General features: G+C 37.8%; 2 protein-coding genes across 2 annotated transcripts; both read left to right on the top strand.

Annotated features, from left to right (window-relative positions):
• Positions 1-809: 809 nt before the first annotated feature.
• sox21a (SRY-box transcription factor 21a) lies at positions 810-1,529 on the top strand (the record flags this gene model as incomplete). The annotated part of the gene is made up of 1 exon (XM_079841616.1): positions 810-1,529. One exon carries the CDS (start codon positions 810-812, stop codon positions 1,527-1,529), a length of 720 nt encoding a protein of 239 aa, XP_079697742.1.
• A 3,579-nt stretch (positions 1,530-5,108) lies between these two features.
• drc2 (dynein regulatory complex subunit 2) lies at positions 5,109-17,777 on the top strand (the record flags this gene model as incomplete). The annotated part of the gene is made up of 8 exons (XM_079840639.1): positions 5,109-5,252; positions 9,154-9,321; positions 9,732-9,901; positions 10,718-10,856; positions 14,485-14,682; positions 14,810-15,022; positions 15,831-15,983; positions 17,484-17,777. The coding sequence occupies 8 exons, from the start codon at positions 5,109-5,111 to the stop codon at positions 17,775-17,777; spliced, it is 1,479 nt and encodes a 492-aa protein (XP_079696765.1).
• Positions 17,778-18,101: the final 324 nt, after the last annotated feature.

Genomic DNA, 18,101 nt, shown 5'->3' with positions numbered 1-18,101 from the left:
CATATATTTTTGAAAGAACTAAGTGTTTTTAGCTAAGAATAAACTAAAAAAGTTACACAGTGTAGCTTTAAAAGACAAAAACATTGATACTACGATGTATAGCAAATTACTGATCAACCTCATAAAGTTGCTCAGAGAATGTTCAGCATGTGCAGAGCTAGAATATAGACAAAATAAATATAAGATACTTTTGATTTGTATGAAAAAATTTGCTCATTACATAATTTCTACAATTCTATTATTTAATAGTTGTGATGACTACTATTCTAAAAACTGTTTAATGCTATTTGTAACCATTTGTAGATATAGCATATTTAACTAATTATCTATTCATTAAAGATTAAATAAATGTAATATTGTAAACGAAGTGCTACCAGCTGCTGCTGCTCACCGTGTATCTAGATTTCACAGGACACACACGCAGTGACGTCATTGAACTCAGGCCGAAATGACACGCCCACTTCATTCAAAACTCAGGCAGCGCAGGCGGATCATATCTAAACAGTGTGATGCGCTTTTAAACCCAGGTCACTTCAGAGACTCCCACACAGACACACACACACACCGTGCGTCCATGGATAACAACTCCAACTATTGGCACTTGTTTGAAGAGATACATTGGCCTATCTGGTGGCAAGTCACTGATACTTGACAAACAGTTAAACTTATTTCTAGGCGGCGACTCAGATTTTGGTGCCATGTTACAAAGGTAACAACCAGGTCTGACTGAACTGTGCGTGAAAGGAACTTTGGGCTGCTTTCCGTTGGACTGAATTGAAAAAGGAGCACCAGAGGAAACTGTTTGAGAAATGGCAAAGCCTATGGACCATGTTAAGCGTCCTATGAACGCTTTTATGGTGTGGTCGAGAGCTCAGAGGCGCAAGATGGCACTGGACAACCCGAAGATGCACAACTCTGAGATCAGCAAGCGCCTCGGAGGCGAATGGAAGCTCTTGTCGGAATCTGAAAAAAGACCTTTTATCGACGAGGCCAAACGCCTGAGAGCCGTTCACATGAAAGAACACCCGGATTACAAATACAGACCGCGGCGAAAGCCCAAAACTTTGGTCAAAAAAGACAGGTATCATTTTAATGTGACGTATAATCTGGGTGACAGCGACCCGTTGAAAAGTGCGCGGTTACCCTGTGACGCGCTCACGGACTCGCTGAGCGCGGAGAAAACGTCTGTTGCTGCTGCTACTCGAGTGTTTTTCAGTCACCACCACCTGTCCGCCAACCCCTATCCGTTTCTTGACCTGAATTCCAAAATGACGGAATTACCCCCTGCACCTTTCCCACATTATTCTTTGCTCGGGTATCCCGGTGGAGTCTCCGCGTTTCCCGGTATGGGGGTTCTGGCCGGTGCGCCACACGCTCACCCGTCTCCGGGTAACCCGGGCCACATGGTGCCCTATAACTGCTTGGGCTGGCCGGGTTCTGGACCTGCTGTTCCTTCATCTTACGTGTTTTTACCAGGAATGACCAAAGCTCAGCACGAACATTACCTGACATACGCCGCAACGATATGATTGGAAAATAAAAAACCACAACGTTCATTTGGTATAAGGTCACGTGCACTTGTTTAAAGTTTTGCATTTGTAAAAAGAAATAAATTTTTAAAATATTATTTGTGCAAAAGCAGTTCACTTTTTTCTTTTGTAGCTATTTTATGCAATTCACGGTTTTAAAAAAAAATGCAGCTGATATGATTGTCAGAACTTTGTTGTAAAAAAGACAATTATTGATGTTACAAGCATTATGGGAATGTTGGGGGCTATATTTTACACTTACTAACTGTATTTTCTTATATTAAGGTAAAATGTGATAACAACACAGGTGGTATAGGCTACAATGCAAAGCCACATGGTGTGGCCAATAATAACAAACACACTACACGATTAAAAAATGCTATCGACTAATCAACATAAAGTTCTCTAATGTACATAACTGATAACAATAATTACAAATACATGTTAAATAGGCTACTTCAAATAAATAGAATGCCCCTATGGGCATTATGAGACAATTTACTTTAAATCTTTATACTTTCATAACTAGGATATAGTAGGCCTACTTTCACTATGCACATTTGCTTATAGTTTTTATTGTAAAGTACATCATACTTGTGCAATATATTGTCTTTTAAAATGTTATTTTATACCATGTATGATTAAGTCATGTACAGTTAACCAATTAAAAGTTTTTTTTCTGTAGCATTTACGTTCTTCTGTTAAAATTACTTTCATGTTTACAGTGAGAAATGAGAAAATTTAAAGAAGGAATCATCTTCCAATCACCTAATATCTGTCGTTGTCAAAATAATGTTTCTTAAAAACCTGTTTGAAGACTAGACCTGATAATTCTGCGACATACGACAAGTGACAGAATGGTAAACGAATAACAATCTGTCGAGATGACAGCCATCAAATGCAGAGTCAGTGATGAGACAATAGCTTAAAAAATCAGCTGGTTCAAAAGCTTAAACAGAGAAAAGCAAGAACAAACTCTGAGCAGTGATGATGAGAAACGACGAGGAGCTCTTGAGAGGGAAGTGAAGGAAAAGACCAGAAAAACACAAAACAAAGGCAACTCAGACACAACTAGCTCCTCTGTTCACCAGTTCATGTGTGACTTGCACTTCTCATCCTTTTGTTGGCTAAACTCAAGACACAAAGAAGAAAGGAATAAGTGTATTGATGAATGAATTGAACTGAATTATTTGAGTTTACAAAAAGGGCTTTCTCCGTGGTGTTTTAAAACTGGCAGAATTGTTCATAACAATAATAAGCACATACCATCAGTGACCTTCAATTAATAAATACCTTTAGCATGTGAAACCTGACATTGTTGACTTCTTACAAGTGAAACATGTTTTGCATGTCACTGAAAACATCTATAAATTGTCTATAATCAGCAATGAAAACAGGTTACAAAGATCATGAGTATTTATCTGCAGCTTGTGTTTTATATAAGATAAGGAATCATTAATAGCAGAATGATTACGATGATGTAACTGTTCTGTTATGTTTTTTTTATATCCAAAACATGCTAGAAACATATTAGCCTATATAAAATATTACCTGGGACCAAAATACTACAACAAATTTAGATATGTCATGGCAATTAGCCTAACTTAAAATAAATAATAATAAAAAAAACACCTTCAAAACAATCTGAAAGAAAGAAAAATTCTGTTAAAAACATCTCGAATAAGACAAAATGTTAGGCTCTAATGAATTTGAGAATTTCCCCATCTAATTTGCGTTTGCTTCAATTACCCATAATTTAAGCATTTTTATTGCCGAACAAGAACACGCACATTTAAAGCCATAGCTCCCTCTGCTGCTAACAACTAGTATCTCTCTCTCTCTCTCTCTCTCTCTCACACACACACACACACACACACACCACAGGTTTCTTTTGCTATCTAGTGAGGCCATTCCATAGGCCTAATGGTTTTTATACTGTACAAACTGTACATTCTATCCCCCTACACCCCTACCCAAACTACCCATCACAGGAAACATTCTGTATTTTTACATTTTTAATAAAACATGTAGTATGTTTTTAAAGCTATTTTACCGTCGTAATACCAATATAATGCCTGTGTCATTATACAAATTTATCTCCTCATAAATCACAAAAACAAAAACGCACGCACGCACACACACACGCGCGCACACACACACACACACACACACACACACACACACACAGTATAGTAAAATTTGTAATAATAATAAATAAATAAAATAATAATACATAAAAGGATTGATAAACAGGGATCATTATTATTATTGCATAAATATGACTTAGTAGCCTAGGCCTACCATAAAATTACCTCAAAATACATACAAACAATTAAATAAAAATATTATTGACTAATTATTACTATTATTGATTAATATTATATATTAATATTATTAATATATATAGGCCTATATTACATAGATTTTCTGGAGAGAAAAAAAGAGTCACGGGAATACTCCATTGGATTCACGACGATATTAACTGTTATTTCTGTGATGTGAAATAAACCCTCCACAGGTGGCATGTGGTAGTGCAGTTGCCTTTATTGGTGGTGGTTACTAGGAAACGGTCAACAGAAACGCGTCAGAAGCGGACATCAGAGGGTAAGACTGACGATGGGAAATAATGCTAGTAGCCCTAAAATATGTGTACTTTTACCAACTATAATTGTAAATACTAAAAATGGGCACATTTTGTGTATCTTTTTCTGTATGTTTAACAACGGTCTGCATGGAAAAACAGCGAGTTTTCAACGTCTTTGTCTTTAATTAGCTTGAACGAACATTAGTACAAACATCTATCTATCTATCTATCTATCTATCTATCTATCTATCTATCTATCTATCTATCTATCTATCTATCTATCTATCTATCTATCTATCTATCTATCTATCTATCTATCTATCTATCTATCTATCTATCTATCTATCTATCTATCTATCTATCTATCTATCTATCTATCTATCTATCTATCTATCCGTCTGTTTGTATGTTTGTCTGTCTGTCTGTCTGTCTGTCTGACTGTCTATCTGTATGTTTGACTGATTGTCTATCTGTCTGTTCGCTTGTCTGTCTGTCTGTCTGTTTGTTTGTTTGTTTGTCTGCTTGCTTGTCTGTCTGTTTGCTTGTCTGTCTGTCTGTCTGTTTGTTTGTTTGTTTGTTTTTCTGTCTTTCTGACTGACTGTCTATCTGTCTGTTTGTTTGTCTGTCTGTCTGTCTGTCTGTCTGTCTGTCTGTCTGACTGACTGTCTGTCTGTCTGTGTGTCTTTCTGTTTGTCTGTCTGTCTGTCTGTCTGTCTGTTTGTTTGTTTGTTTGTTTGTTTGTTTGTTTGTTTGTTTGACTGACTGACTGTCTGTCTGAGTGTCTTTCTGTTTGTTTGTTTGTTTGTTTGTTTGTTTGTTTGTTTGTTTGTTTGTTTGTTTGCTTGTCTGTCTGTCTGTCTGGTGGCCAAAAAGAGAATGTTTTATCATTTGTTTTTAATTTGGTGTATTGACAAGCCAGTTCTGATTTGGTGTAATGAAATGCATCTTCTTTTTTGAGGACTTTTGAATCTGTGATCCACAGAAATTCAGCAAACATGTCTAAAAAATCAGGGAGGAAAGGAGGTGGAAAACATGCCGGGATGACAGAGGAGGAGAGACTTCTTTACATGCAGCAAAAAGCTCAAGCGGAGGAGGATATTGCCAAGAGAAAAGAGGACATGCTCACCCACTTCCTCAAGGTGTGACAAAGAGTGTGTTTGAGCAGCTGACAACAAATAACATAACATTTGAGTTTATAAATATTTTATATTTAGAAATCGTTGAGTCATGTCTTTTATTTGTATAGGTTAGTGCTTTTCACAATACACATCGTTTCAAGGCAGATTGAGAACATAGTCCACAATTGTAAAATTTACAGGCCTTTGGCTTGTCCTAAAATCTCATTTTGTAATTCAATTTTTTTCTTTTTCTTTTTTTTTAAGTATTCATTACAATTTTTCATAATCGCTATAGGACACATTCAATACTTTTTTCAAAACTTGGTACAGCAGTATATATTCCATTCAAAATGCACTAAAACTTCCAAAACACTTCATTCATATCTCAAATCAAGCCATTCTTCTATAACAATAGGAAAGGTTTTTACCCAACAAACTCACTTTTTTCACTCATAACAACAACCTAAAAAACACTAACAACGGCAGAGCTGCGGCGGTTCTGCGTGCTACTCATAAACAATGTTGACGAACAGCTGTCTTTTAAATCGGCTTTGGTCGCGACTAGACCTGGAGTTAAGCTTTTCTTTGAGAAAAGAACAAAGAATGGCACTGAAGTCATTCTTAAGAAAAGAAGATGTGTTCGAAGTTTGGCCTACAGGATACGGCGAAAGTCTATCAACTGACATTAGCTCGGCTTCACCTTCTTCTTTCGCTCTGGTTGGTTGTGGTGCTCATGGCGCTATCCAATTGCGTGCAGAGGGAATTTGAAAGATAACCGTTTATCCCGCCCCTCGGATTGAGCCCTACCGCTTGTCAGGCTACCTCTTTTGTATATATGGTAATGAAACTTGACTAACACCTGTGTAGGTGTACAGCTACATCTAGTTGTTTTGACTGTATATAATATTCTACACTCACCTAAAGGATTATTAGAATTTCTCATTAATGCAATTATCTGATCAACCAATCACATGGCAGTTGCTTCAATGCATTTAGGGGTGTGGTCCTGGTCAAGACAATCTCCTGAACTCCAAACTGAATGTCAGAATGGGAAAGAAAGGGGATTTAAGCAATTTTGAGCGTGGCATGGTTGTTGGTGCCAGACGGGCCGGTCTGAGTATTTCACAATCTGCTCAGTTACTGGGATTTTCATGCACAACCATTTCTAGGGTTTACAAAGAATGGTGTGAAAATGGAAAAACATCCAGTATGCGGCAGTCCTGTGGGCGAAAATGCCTTGTTGATGCTAGAGGTCAGAGGAGAATGGGCCGACTGATTCAAGCTGATAGAAGAGCAACTTTGACTGAAATAACCACTCGTTACAACCAAGGTATGCAGCAAAGCATTTGTGACGCCACAACACGCACAACCTTGAGGCGGATGGGCTACAACAGCAGAAGACCCCACCGGGTACCACTCATCTCCACTACAAATAGGAAAAAGAGGCTACAATTTGCACAAGCTCACCATAACTGGACAGTTGAAGACTGGAAAAATGTTGCCTGGTCTGATGAGTCTCGATTTCTGTTGAGACATTCAGATGGTAGAGTCAGAATTTGGCGTAAATAGAATGAGAACATGGATCCATCATGCCTTGTTACCACTGTGCAGGCTGCTGGTGGTGGTGTAATGCTGTGGGGGATGTTTACTTGGCACACTTTAGGCCCCTTAGTGCCAATTGGGCATCGTTTAAATGCCACGGCCTACCTGAGCATTGTTTCTGACCATGTCCATCCCTTTATGACCACCATGTACCCATCCTCTGATGGCTACTTCCAGCAGGATAATGCACCATGTCACAAAGCGCAAATAATTTCAAATTGGTTTCTTGAACATGACAATGAGTTCACTGTACTAAAATGGCCCCCACATTCGCCAGATCTCAACCCAATAGAGCATCTTTGGGATGTGTTGGAACGGGAGCTTCATGCCCTGGATGTGCATCCCACAGATCTCCATCAACTGCAAGATGCTATCCTATCAATATGGGCCAACATTTCTAAAGAATGCTTTCAGCACCTTGTTAAATCAATGCATCATAGAATTAAGGCAGTTCTGAGGGCGAAAGGGGGTCAAAAACAGTATTAGTATGGTGTTCCTAATAATCCTTTAGGTGAGTGTATATTTAAATATAGTATTACTGTAGAAATGTAGCAAAATACTGTCATTCATTTTTGTATTATGATTTCACTTTTTAACTTTAGTGTGTAATGTTGCTGTTTGAGCATAAACAACATCTGCAAAGTTACGAAGCAAAGGGAGATCATTTATTTTAAAGAAATCACTTTTTAAGGACTACAACAAACGGCTGGTAGGGACTACAATGAGCTTCTTCACGGGTTAGTGACATCACTAACCCTAAAATGTACATAAACCCTACCCCCGGGAACACACAACAAAGGGTGTGGTTGGCCATGTTGAGAAGAGGAAGAGTTGTTGTAGTAGAGCACATTTAGGAGTCTGCTCAAGCTGTTGCATCCGTCTTTTCACATTTATTGCAAAACAGTACATAAAAAACAAATGCAATGTCATGTCATAAAAGCAAGATGACAAGAGTTATAACTGTATTTAAACTAAACTAAACCTGTTCTATCTTCATGCAGCACAATGTATATTCTCTGGCTCCTTACAACAGTTCCCACACGAGCGATTTATAGATTATCATGACAGAATATGCTAATCAATGACTTTAAGATAGTTAACGCCACATCAGCTACATAAATTCATCAACTAAACATTCAGAAACGTCCTGTTGCATTCTACATATTGTCACTTCTTCTTGAGTCTCTCCGTCATTGTCTGACTCCGGTTTGAACATAAAAGGGTCTGCATAGAGACCATAGAGACAGAGCGTATTTAGGCCACGCCCACACCCGGGGGGAAAACAATCCAACGCTCTCCATTGACTTTGCATTGCGGGAGGCTGCCTCATTGTCATTTCGGACTTATAACAAAAAACAGAACAATGTATAAAAGCTGATATGTGACAAGGTGTACACCAAACAAGCTAAAAAACACAGAAATACGTTTTTATAAGCTGTCGACCCAAAAAAACGAGCGTTTAAGAAGATAAAAGTGGATACAGGCAATACGAAGTGACGCTTCAGCAGGATGAATGGGTAAATTTTGGGATCCTGACACTCAGTATGTCTCAGTATGTGTATGTGTGCAGTAAACATTTTGTCACTGTTAAGTCAAATATCCGTTTTATATATGATATTTCCTGTCGTTGATTACATTCCGCTCTAGTCGTCGTAGTTCTCAGTGTAATATGGCCCGCGCGCTCTGTCTCAATGGCCTGAATCCACTTTTTTGAACCTGAATCCACGCTCGTTTTTTGGGTCAACATCTTATAAAAACGTCTGGGTTTTTGCTTCTGGGTTTTGTTTAGCTTGTTTGCAGTTCACTTTGTCACATATCAGCTTTTATACATTGTTCAGTTTTTTGTAATAAGTCCGGAATGACAAGGAGGCAGCCTCCCGCAATGCAAAGTCAATGGAGACGGTTTGATTGTTTCCCCCCCGGTGGGCGTGGTCTTCAGATTATGACGCGTGTCGCTCTGTCTCTATGAGGTAATCACACAAGCTCTTGAAGCTCCGCCCTCTTCTAGAAAGCTAATTTGCATTTAAAGGAACACACAAAAACAGCACGTTTTTTTGCTCACCCTCAAAAAGGGTGACAATTTTAACATGCTATAAAATATGATATCTGTGGGGTATTTTGAGCTAAAATTTCACATACACATAGGACCCCTTTAAGTTTAACAGTTTTGAAAAAAGTATATAAACATGCAAATTAGCCTGTACTAAGTACACAGAGTTTGTGGTTTTGAAAAAGTGACCTAAGTATTGAGAAATGAGTCCTGGCAATTGTAAAAAAAAAAAAACTCATGCAATGGAGTTCTACACCGGATGTTTTTTAGGATAAACTGCAGAAAGAGGAGAGGAACACCATTTTGAATCTCTACAAGCTGCGGCAGCAGTGGCGTGCTGTTTTAACACAGACCAAGACAGCAGAGCTACGCAAAGACATGTCAGTGCTCAGCCAGAGCTTTGAGAGAGTCCTCGACTACAAAGACAACATCATTAAGGTGACTATACATGAAATATATAGACTTGACTCTCAATTTTAAATTGCATAGTTTCCATTACAGAGTCTGTGAGTAACAAACACTTGCGTGTGTGGTCCAGGTATGCCCTATGCAATGTGGACTAAATGTCCCCAAAAAGATGGCAATATCCCAAATCCTTGTCTTTAATGGGAACATTTTTTGGTCCCCATAACTTAGGGTTTACCAGGACCACACACACACACACAAAACACACACATACATGTTGGGTTTTCATGTGTTAAGGGGACATTCCATAGATATAATGTTTTTTATCCTGTACAAACTGGATTTATAAGGTGTGTGTGTGTGTGTGTGTGTGTGCGTGTGCGTGTGCGTGTGCGTGTGTGTGTGTGTGTGTGTGTGTGTGTGTGTGTGTGTGTGTTTTACAGAGTTTGGTGGTTGATCTGTCTGAGAGGGAGCAACAGTCAGAGCTGGCGCGCAGTTCTCATCTGCAGAACGTGGACTGTCTGTTAGATCTTCATAGGAGTCGGCTGGCAGAACTAGAGTTCAACTTCAACACCAGTCTTGAAGAACTTAGCTCAGAGTATAATACTGAGAGGTATACACACAAACAAACACACAAAAGCTAGTGCATTGTTTTCAAAGGTGTGTTAACTCGACTTTTGCCAATTTGCCAGTTCCTGAAAATATAAATTGGGTCATTTCTTTTATGATATACCTTTTAACTTTAGAAAATGACAATGCTTTGGTTGTAAGGAAACAAATTTATGTAAAATGGTAAACCATACTTTCAGATATATACTCAGGTCATGCTCGGGCACTTAAAATTTTAAATTATATTATATAATTTATGCAATCCATGCATTTATGCAATGACCAGCAGGTTAGGTAACACTTTATTTCGATAGTCTGCTTAGATAGTCCACTGTCTATAAGTAACTTTGCAACTGCATGTCAACTAGCAGTCATTAGATTATTAATAGACTGTCTGCTTAATATCTACTAACACTTTATTTTGATGCTCCCCAACAGAGTCTACTAATACTCTGAGAGGAATATCGTAATAAAGTTCCTAGCTCTAAAAAAGAAGTAAACTCGAACTTGTCACCTTGACGTTCATTTCAATTTATATTTTCTAATTATCTATTAAATTGTTGATGTTATTATAAGGATTTATGAAATTTAATGCAAGAAACTCTAACTAATACCATAAAACACCACCGAATTCACAAGAGCATTACTAATAATGATGTTTACACTGTTGTTTTCCCACCAAAAGTGATGTCATGAACTGGATTTCACAAAAAAAATGGTATAATATTTTATACAATAAGACATATATGGGGACATGAAAACGCACTGCAAAGGAATAAGACAATGTAGCATCATCTGTTATTTCTTTTTTAAATTCCAGGGAGCAAATTCTTTCACAGCACCAGCAGGAGAGTATGAATTTGGAGAATGTGATGTTTTCCATGGAAAAGCACTATGCTGATCTTGACAGTGAGGCAAGACGTGATTACGAGAGCACTGGCAATCAAATTAAAAAACAGGTACTGCTTTTTTTTGTTTACATTTACATTTATTCACTTGGCAGATGCTGTTTCCCAAAATGACTTACGAATGAGGAACATCACCAGCAATTTGTCATAGTGACAGGCCAGCAATTTTCATAGGTTTAGTAAAAACTAGATTAGTAGACTAGACTAATAGTAATATAATAAGAATCAGAGTAAGTGTCTTAGTTTACAAAATCATAAGTATTGCATTAACCTAAAATATATGCAGTGCAATACAAATATAAATGTATGTGCTCATGGATTACAAAAATACACTACCAATCAAAAGTTTGGAATTAATAATAAAGATTTTTTTTTTATGTTTTCGATAGAAGCCTTTAATGATCACCAGTAATATAGTGTAATATTGCATTAATACATTTTTAAAGACCTGTTTTCTATTTTAATATCATTTAGAATGTGCATCATTACTCCAGTCTTCATGGTCCTTCAGAAATCATTCTAATATGCTGAAAATATTTCTTATTATTCTAATTATTATCAAGTTATTATTATTATCACTATGTTGAAAACAGTTGTGTGCTTCTTGACACATCCATGACACATTTTCTTTCAGGATTCTCATTTTCCACAAAAATAGTTTTCAACATTGATAATAATAAGAAATGTTTCTTGAGCATCAAATCAGCATATTAGAATGATTTCTGAAGGATCATGCGACACTGAAGACTGGAGTTATGATGCTGAAAATTCATCTTTGTCATCACAGGGATAAATAACATTTTATAATATAGACAAAGAAAAAGAAAACAGTTTCTTAAATTGTAACATTTTCTTTTTTTTGTATTTTTGATCAAAATAATGCAGCTTTGGTCAGCGTCTTAAAAATAGTAATTATTTCTATATATATATATATATATATATATATATATATATATATATATATACAGGTGCTGGTCATATAATTAGAATATCATCAAAAAGTGTATTTAATATACTAATTCCAATCAAAAAGTGAAACTTGTATATTGTATTCATTCATTACACACAGACTGATATATTTCAAATGTTTATTTCTTTTAATTTTGATGATTATAACTGACAAATAAGGAAAATCCCAAATTCAGTATCTCAGAAAATTAGAATATTACTTAAGACCAATACAAAGAAAGGATTTTTAGAAATCTTGGCCAACTGAAAAGTATAAACATGAAAAGTAAGAGCATGTACAGCACTCAATACTTAGTTGGAGCTCCTTTTGCCTGAATTACTGCAGCAATGCGGCGTGGCATGGAGTCGATCAGTCTGTGGCACTGCTCAGGTGTTATGAGAGCCCAGGTTGCTCTGATAGTGGTCTTCAGCTCTTCTGCATTGTTGGGTCTGGCATATCGCATCTTCTTCTTCACAATACCCCATAGATTTTCTATGGGGTTAAGGTCAGGCGAGTTTGCTGGCCAATTAAGAACAGGGATACCATGGTCCTTAAACCAGGTACTGGTTGCTTTGGCACTGTGTACAGGTGCCAAGTCCTGTTGGGAAATTAAATCTGCATCTCCATAAAGTTGGTCAGCAGCAGGAAGCATGAAGTGCTCTAAAACTTCCTGGTATACGGCGGCGTTGACCTTGGACCTCAGAAAACACAGTGGACCAACACGAGCAGATGACATGGCACCCCAAACCATCACTGACTGTGTAAACTTTACACTGGACCTCAAGCAATGCCTCTCCTCTCTTCCTCCAGACTCTGGGACCCTGATTTCCAAAGGAAATGCAAAATTTACTTTCATCAGAGAACATAACTTTGGACCACTCAGCAGCAGTCCAGTCCTTTTTGTCTTTAGCCCAGGCGAGACGCTTCTGACGCTGTCTGTTGTTTAAGAGTGGCTTGACACAAGGAATGCGACAGCTGAAACCCATGTCTTGCATACGTCTGTGCGTAGTGGTTCTTGAAGCACTGACTCCAGCTGCAGTCCTCTCTTTGTGAATCTCCCCCACATTTTTTAATGGGTTTAGTTTCACTATCCTCTCTAGGGTGCGGTTATCCCTATTGCTTGTACACTTTTTTCTACCACATATTTTCCTTCCCTTCGCCTCTCTATTAATGTGCTTGGACACAGAGCTCTGTGAACAGCCAGCCTCTTTTGCAATGACCTTTTGGGCCCTATTCTAACGATCTGAAACGCAAGTGTCAAAGCGCGAAGCGCAAGTAACTTTGTGGGCGGGTCTCGGCGCTGTTGCTATTTTCCCGGCGGGATAAATGGCTCTTGCGCCCGGCGCAAATCTAAAATGGGTTGGTCTGAAGTAGCTTCATTATTCATAGGTGTGGTTTGGGCGTAACGTGAATAAACCAATCAGAGCGTCATCCAACATTCCCTTTAAAAGCAGGTGCGCAAGTTCCATTATGGATTGCTATTATTATGGCGTATTTACCAGGCGCACGCCAGGAACGGTTCACAGCCGAGGAGACTGATGTTCTTGTAAGAGCAGTGAAAGACAGAGAAGTGAAGTTGTAATGTTGTACATTATGGTAAAGTTGATTTCACAGTCTGTTTTTTTCAGTCTTTCAGTTTTTTCAGTTTTTCAGTCGATTTTTTTTCCTGGTTCTTGACGGACAAAACAATTTGTCAGATGTCCTTATATTCATATATGCCACTATTGGGCAAACAGGTCTTATCCTTAATTATTACAATTAGCCTGAATAATTTGTAAGCTAGATTTATGCCTATTTTTTCACATCTTTGTGGCACACCGCAATGATTTCCATCATCTCATGTGTTAATATTTTTTTAGTGTAACAATTTATGATTTGCAAAAATAACTGTTGCATCTGTGTAGATTACATGAGCAAAGTGTATGCGCGTTGTGCACGCTATACATTATGGTCAAGCATGCGCCCTTAAAATAGCATAATGAACAACGCGCCACTGACTTTAGACTAGGTTTTTTCTGGTCAGTGGCGCAATTGTTTAATGGAACAGCAAAATAGCACCAGGGATTGTTTGCGCCGGAACACGCCTCCTTTTTTGCGCTGAACCGCCCAGGGAGCGCAAGTTCATTCACTAGTTTAGCGACGTGCTTCTGTGGAGGGAAAAGCGCGCTTTGCGCGGGTGCAAAATAGGAATGACACATGCGTCGGTGTACAAAGTCAATTGCGCTGGGTGCAAGATAGGGCCCTTTGTGTCTTGCCCTCCTTGTGCAAGGTGTCAATGGTCGTCTTTTGGACAACTGTCAAGTCAGCAGTCTTCCCCATGATTGTGTAGCCTACAGAACTAGACTGAGAAACCATTTGACGGCCTTTGCAGTTGTTTTGAGTTAATTAGTTGATTAGAGTGTGGCACCAGGTGTCTTTAATATTGAACCTTTTCACAATATTCTAATTTTCTGAGATACTGAATTTGGGATTTTCCTTAGTTGTCTGTTATAATCATCAAAATTAAAAGAAATAAACGTTTGAAATATATCAGTACGTGTGTAATGAATGAATATAATATACAAGTTTCACTTTTTGAAAGGAATTAGTGAAATAAATCAACTTCTTGATGATACTCTAATTATATGACCAGCACCTGTATACACACAGAATATAGAATACAGACTACAGATTGAAAAAAAAAAAACTGTAATAATAATAATAATATTGTTGTTGGTTTTATTTCTGCAGAACAAAGAGGAAAAGCAAACAGTGAAAGATCAGATGGGAGGGGCTATGGAAAAACTGTGGCGAGACATGCAGGAGGTTTTACATGAATATAATGTGTCCAACAAAGACAAAAGCATCGCAGCTGACTCTCTGTATGTCAAGGATAAACAAAGTGCTAAAGAGATTGATGCACATAAAAAGCACATCCAGAAGTTGCAGGTCAGACAAATATCCAGTGCGGTATCTGTTTTTTCTGACTACTTTGGAGAGGCATTTTTCTCCCAATTGTGAAATTTCATAATTTCGATGGTTCTATTGTAATTTTAAATGTTTCAATCTTTTGCAGGAGTCCATCGCTGCTCTGCGCTGTCAGCTGAGCTCTAGTCAAACCGGAGAATCAGCTCAGCAGCGTCGTTCAGACCGTGATGAGCTCGGCCAGGAAGTTCAACATCTCAGAGTCCAGCTTGGTGCGGCCCAAAGCAATCGGAGAAAGCAGCTCACTAAACTTACCATTCATAGCAGCAATTCTGCTAAAAAACTACAGGAGACTGTAGCAATGGTACATTTATTGCACCCACATTTAATGTATGTACAAATTATTTACAATTTTCCAAAAACAGTTTTATCCCTTCAAGTAATGGTCGCTGTAATTTTGCCAAGACATGTTCCTGGAACAACATCTTATGTTGATCCTGGAACAACATTCCTGTCCAAAAACATTGCCCTAATCCTAACCATAACTTCTAAAAATCAGAGGGAAATGATAGGTTATTAAGAATGGTGTAGAAACCCCTAACCATTGTTATAAGCCTAAACCGGACATTAACTGTAACCCTAGCCTTTAAATCTGATTGGTTGATTGGAATGTTGTTCCAGTATCAACAAGGATGTTGGAACATGTTCAACTTGGTGAGATGCAATTTTGGATTGCTTTGTACAGTATTCTTACCCTCTGGACAATAACTTTAATGACCACTATTTTAAATAATATTATATTTAATGTGATTTACATGCTTCAAATGAGATGTCAAAACCTTAGAATGTAGATATATCTATAATGTATTACCCAATCATATGCTCAGAATCATACCTGTTAAATATTGGCAATATATTTAAAAACATCATAATTTCATGCTACATGCAAAACTATATCAGAACACATTTAAGCATTTTCATGCATAATAAATTATAGAACTTTATTAGTTAATATCTCAGTCAAGCTGAACAGGGAGAAACTGTCTTGTGTCATTAGTAGACCAGAAATATCTTCTTGCAACAGGGATGCATTTTGTGTATTTATTGGGAGTAGATATTGTAATTCTGGATTTAAATAAATCCAATCGGTCACAATTCTGTCTCTTCCATAGGGGGAAAGGTTGTTGCGTCTCTCTGAGGTGTGTAGTAAGATGGAGACGGAGCATGAGAAGGTTCTGCCCTTCTACAAAACATCAATGACTGAAGAAGAGCTGAGGGAGGAGAGAGCCAACGCCATGAAGTCACCGAATGAAAAACTCACTCAGGTTTATTAAAATCACACTCCATCACAATCTACTGTAAACAGGGGCGTAAATTTTATCTAACAGTAGGGGGGGACGATAAACATGAAATTTCTCAAGAGCAATTTTTGAAGGGGACACAAATAATATAGCCAAAATCGTACTTGTAAGGATATGTGTACCACAAAAAAAAAAAAAAAAAAATTGTGCTTATTTGGCGTTTTGGTGCACTGAATAATTATCTAATGTCCGTTTTTCTTTTCTCTATCATTTTATCTGACCAACAACACAAAGCAATAGTTGTTTAAATATGAGTAGGTTCACCACACAGTCATATTATTTAAAATTATCTTGCATCCTCCACATAGTATTTTATACTATGATATTCAGATCTTTAGATATTCAACTGCAGCAAGCCCTCTGATCTGCCACTTATTATCATATTGAGCAAAACCCAACACAGATCTGACAGAGCGCCGTGCGCATTTACTTTAGATTTAGAATTAGCGCCAATTCAAGGGTGGGTTGCTTGAATTATGGGTTCATTAGCCTATTATTCTTAATAAAAAACACAGCAAGAAAACAGTAGGCTACAATGACACACTCCCTTAAATAGGCACTTTTACATTTCGCTTTGAAACCAAAACTTCCGCGATCATCTTGTCTGTCAGCTGTTTGCTCTAATGATGAATGAAATCTGACTCTCGTTCGGCTAGTGCTGTATTGAGCAGACACGTTCAGTTTTTAATTGTTGTGTCTGTTCTCTAACTAAACAAAATTATTTTATTACTATAAAAATGAAAACAACGGTGGCCCGGGGCGGTGCCGCGGTGGGCAAGTGACGCTAACAGTGTTTTGCCTAATCTGTATTAAAGAGAAAAGAGTCACTTCATCTGATGTTTAAAGTGAATAAAATAGTATTGACAGCTTACTGGAGTTTCACAACTGCTGTCTGAAGAGCTTTGTTCTCTCCCCAAACTTGGGGTGGTAGTTTTTTTTACGTTCAATGGGTAAATTTAGTTGAGGTGCGCGGTGGATCAAACCACTGTGGGGAAAGGGGGAGGGGGGACTCAAAATGTTTCTAAACTTAAACGCATTTTTTGTCACGTTTGCTTTTGTATTGTTTTACTACTTACACATTTATTTTAAGTATATATCATTATATTATTTACAATACTCAGCATGGTTTTTAGGGGGGGGGACAGCCCTCAGATTGGGGGGGTCCTGTCCCCCCCGTCCCCCCCGTGATTTACGCCCCTGACTGTAAACTTGCTTTCAGATCTGCCACCATTCTGCCACGGAATGGCCGCATTCTACAATCCATTGAAGATAGGGGGAAAAAATCATAATTCTCAATGAATATCCTGTTTCACTCAGAAATGTCGCTTTGGGAAAGTAAAACAGGATATTTCATTCCATTACTTTAATTCGATGTAGCACTGCATTATCATCTGTTAAATTTAGTAGGCTATATAATTTGTTGTCATTTGACATTTCTCCCCTTGGCTTGTCCTCTGTCCACAGCTAATACATGACTACTCTCCTCTTGGGAAGTTCTGGCAACGTTACAACAAGGTTCAGCTTGACAGTTTGTGTCTGAAGCGAGAGAAAAGGCTTCTGTTACAGGAGAATGAACGACTGAGGATCTATCTGAAGCAGTACCTGGATGAAGTTTCCGTTTCTGATGAGAGTTTTCAGCAACAAAGGCTTCTGGTGGTGTCGTCTTCAACTCTCCAGGCCCCCGCTGGCACAGAGAGACGCGATCAAAAGCGATATGTGGTCCAAGAAGCAGCAAATATTGTGCAGAAACAGCTTTAAGGAATAAATGTCAAACGTGTGTTTGTGGAAGCAATTAAAATGGCATTCAATTGGTCAGTCTGTTTATGATCTCAGTATATTTTATATTTATTTTTATGATTTTAGCACACCCTTTCCAAACAGCCTTTTCTTACATACTTCTGTATCAACTCGTGCAATTATGGGACATTGTATTATCAATATTATCTGCCTGCAATACCGGAGGCTGGACTTTTAAAGGCGGCATGAAATCAAATTTTACAATTTGTATTTTTATATTAATATTGTAGTGTTTACTGTAACTGATTTATCTGTTCACTTCATTATTTTTTAAAAATTCATTTA

The sequence above is a fragment of the Gobio gobio genome (genome assembly GCF_949357685.1).
Source record: "Gobio gobio genome assembly, chromosome: 17".
NCBI classification, from domain to species: Eukaryota; Metazoa; Chordata; class Actinopteri; order Cypriniformes; family Gobionidae; genus Gobio; species Gobio gobio.
This window is presented reverse-complemented; position numbering and strand designations above follow the sequence as displayed.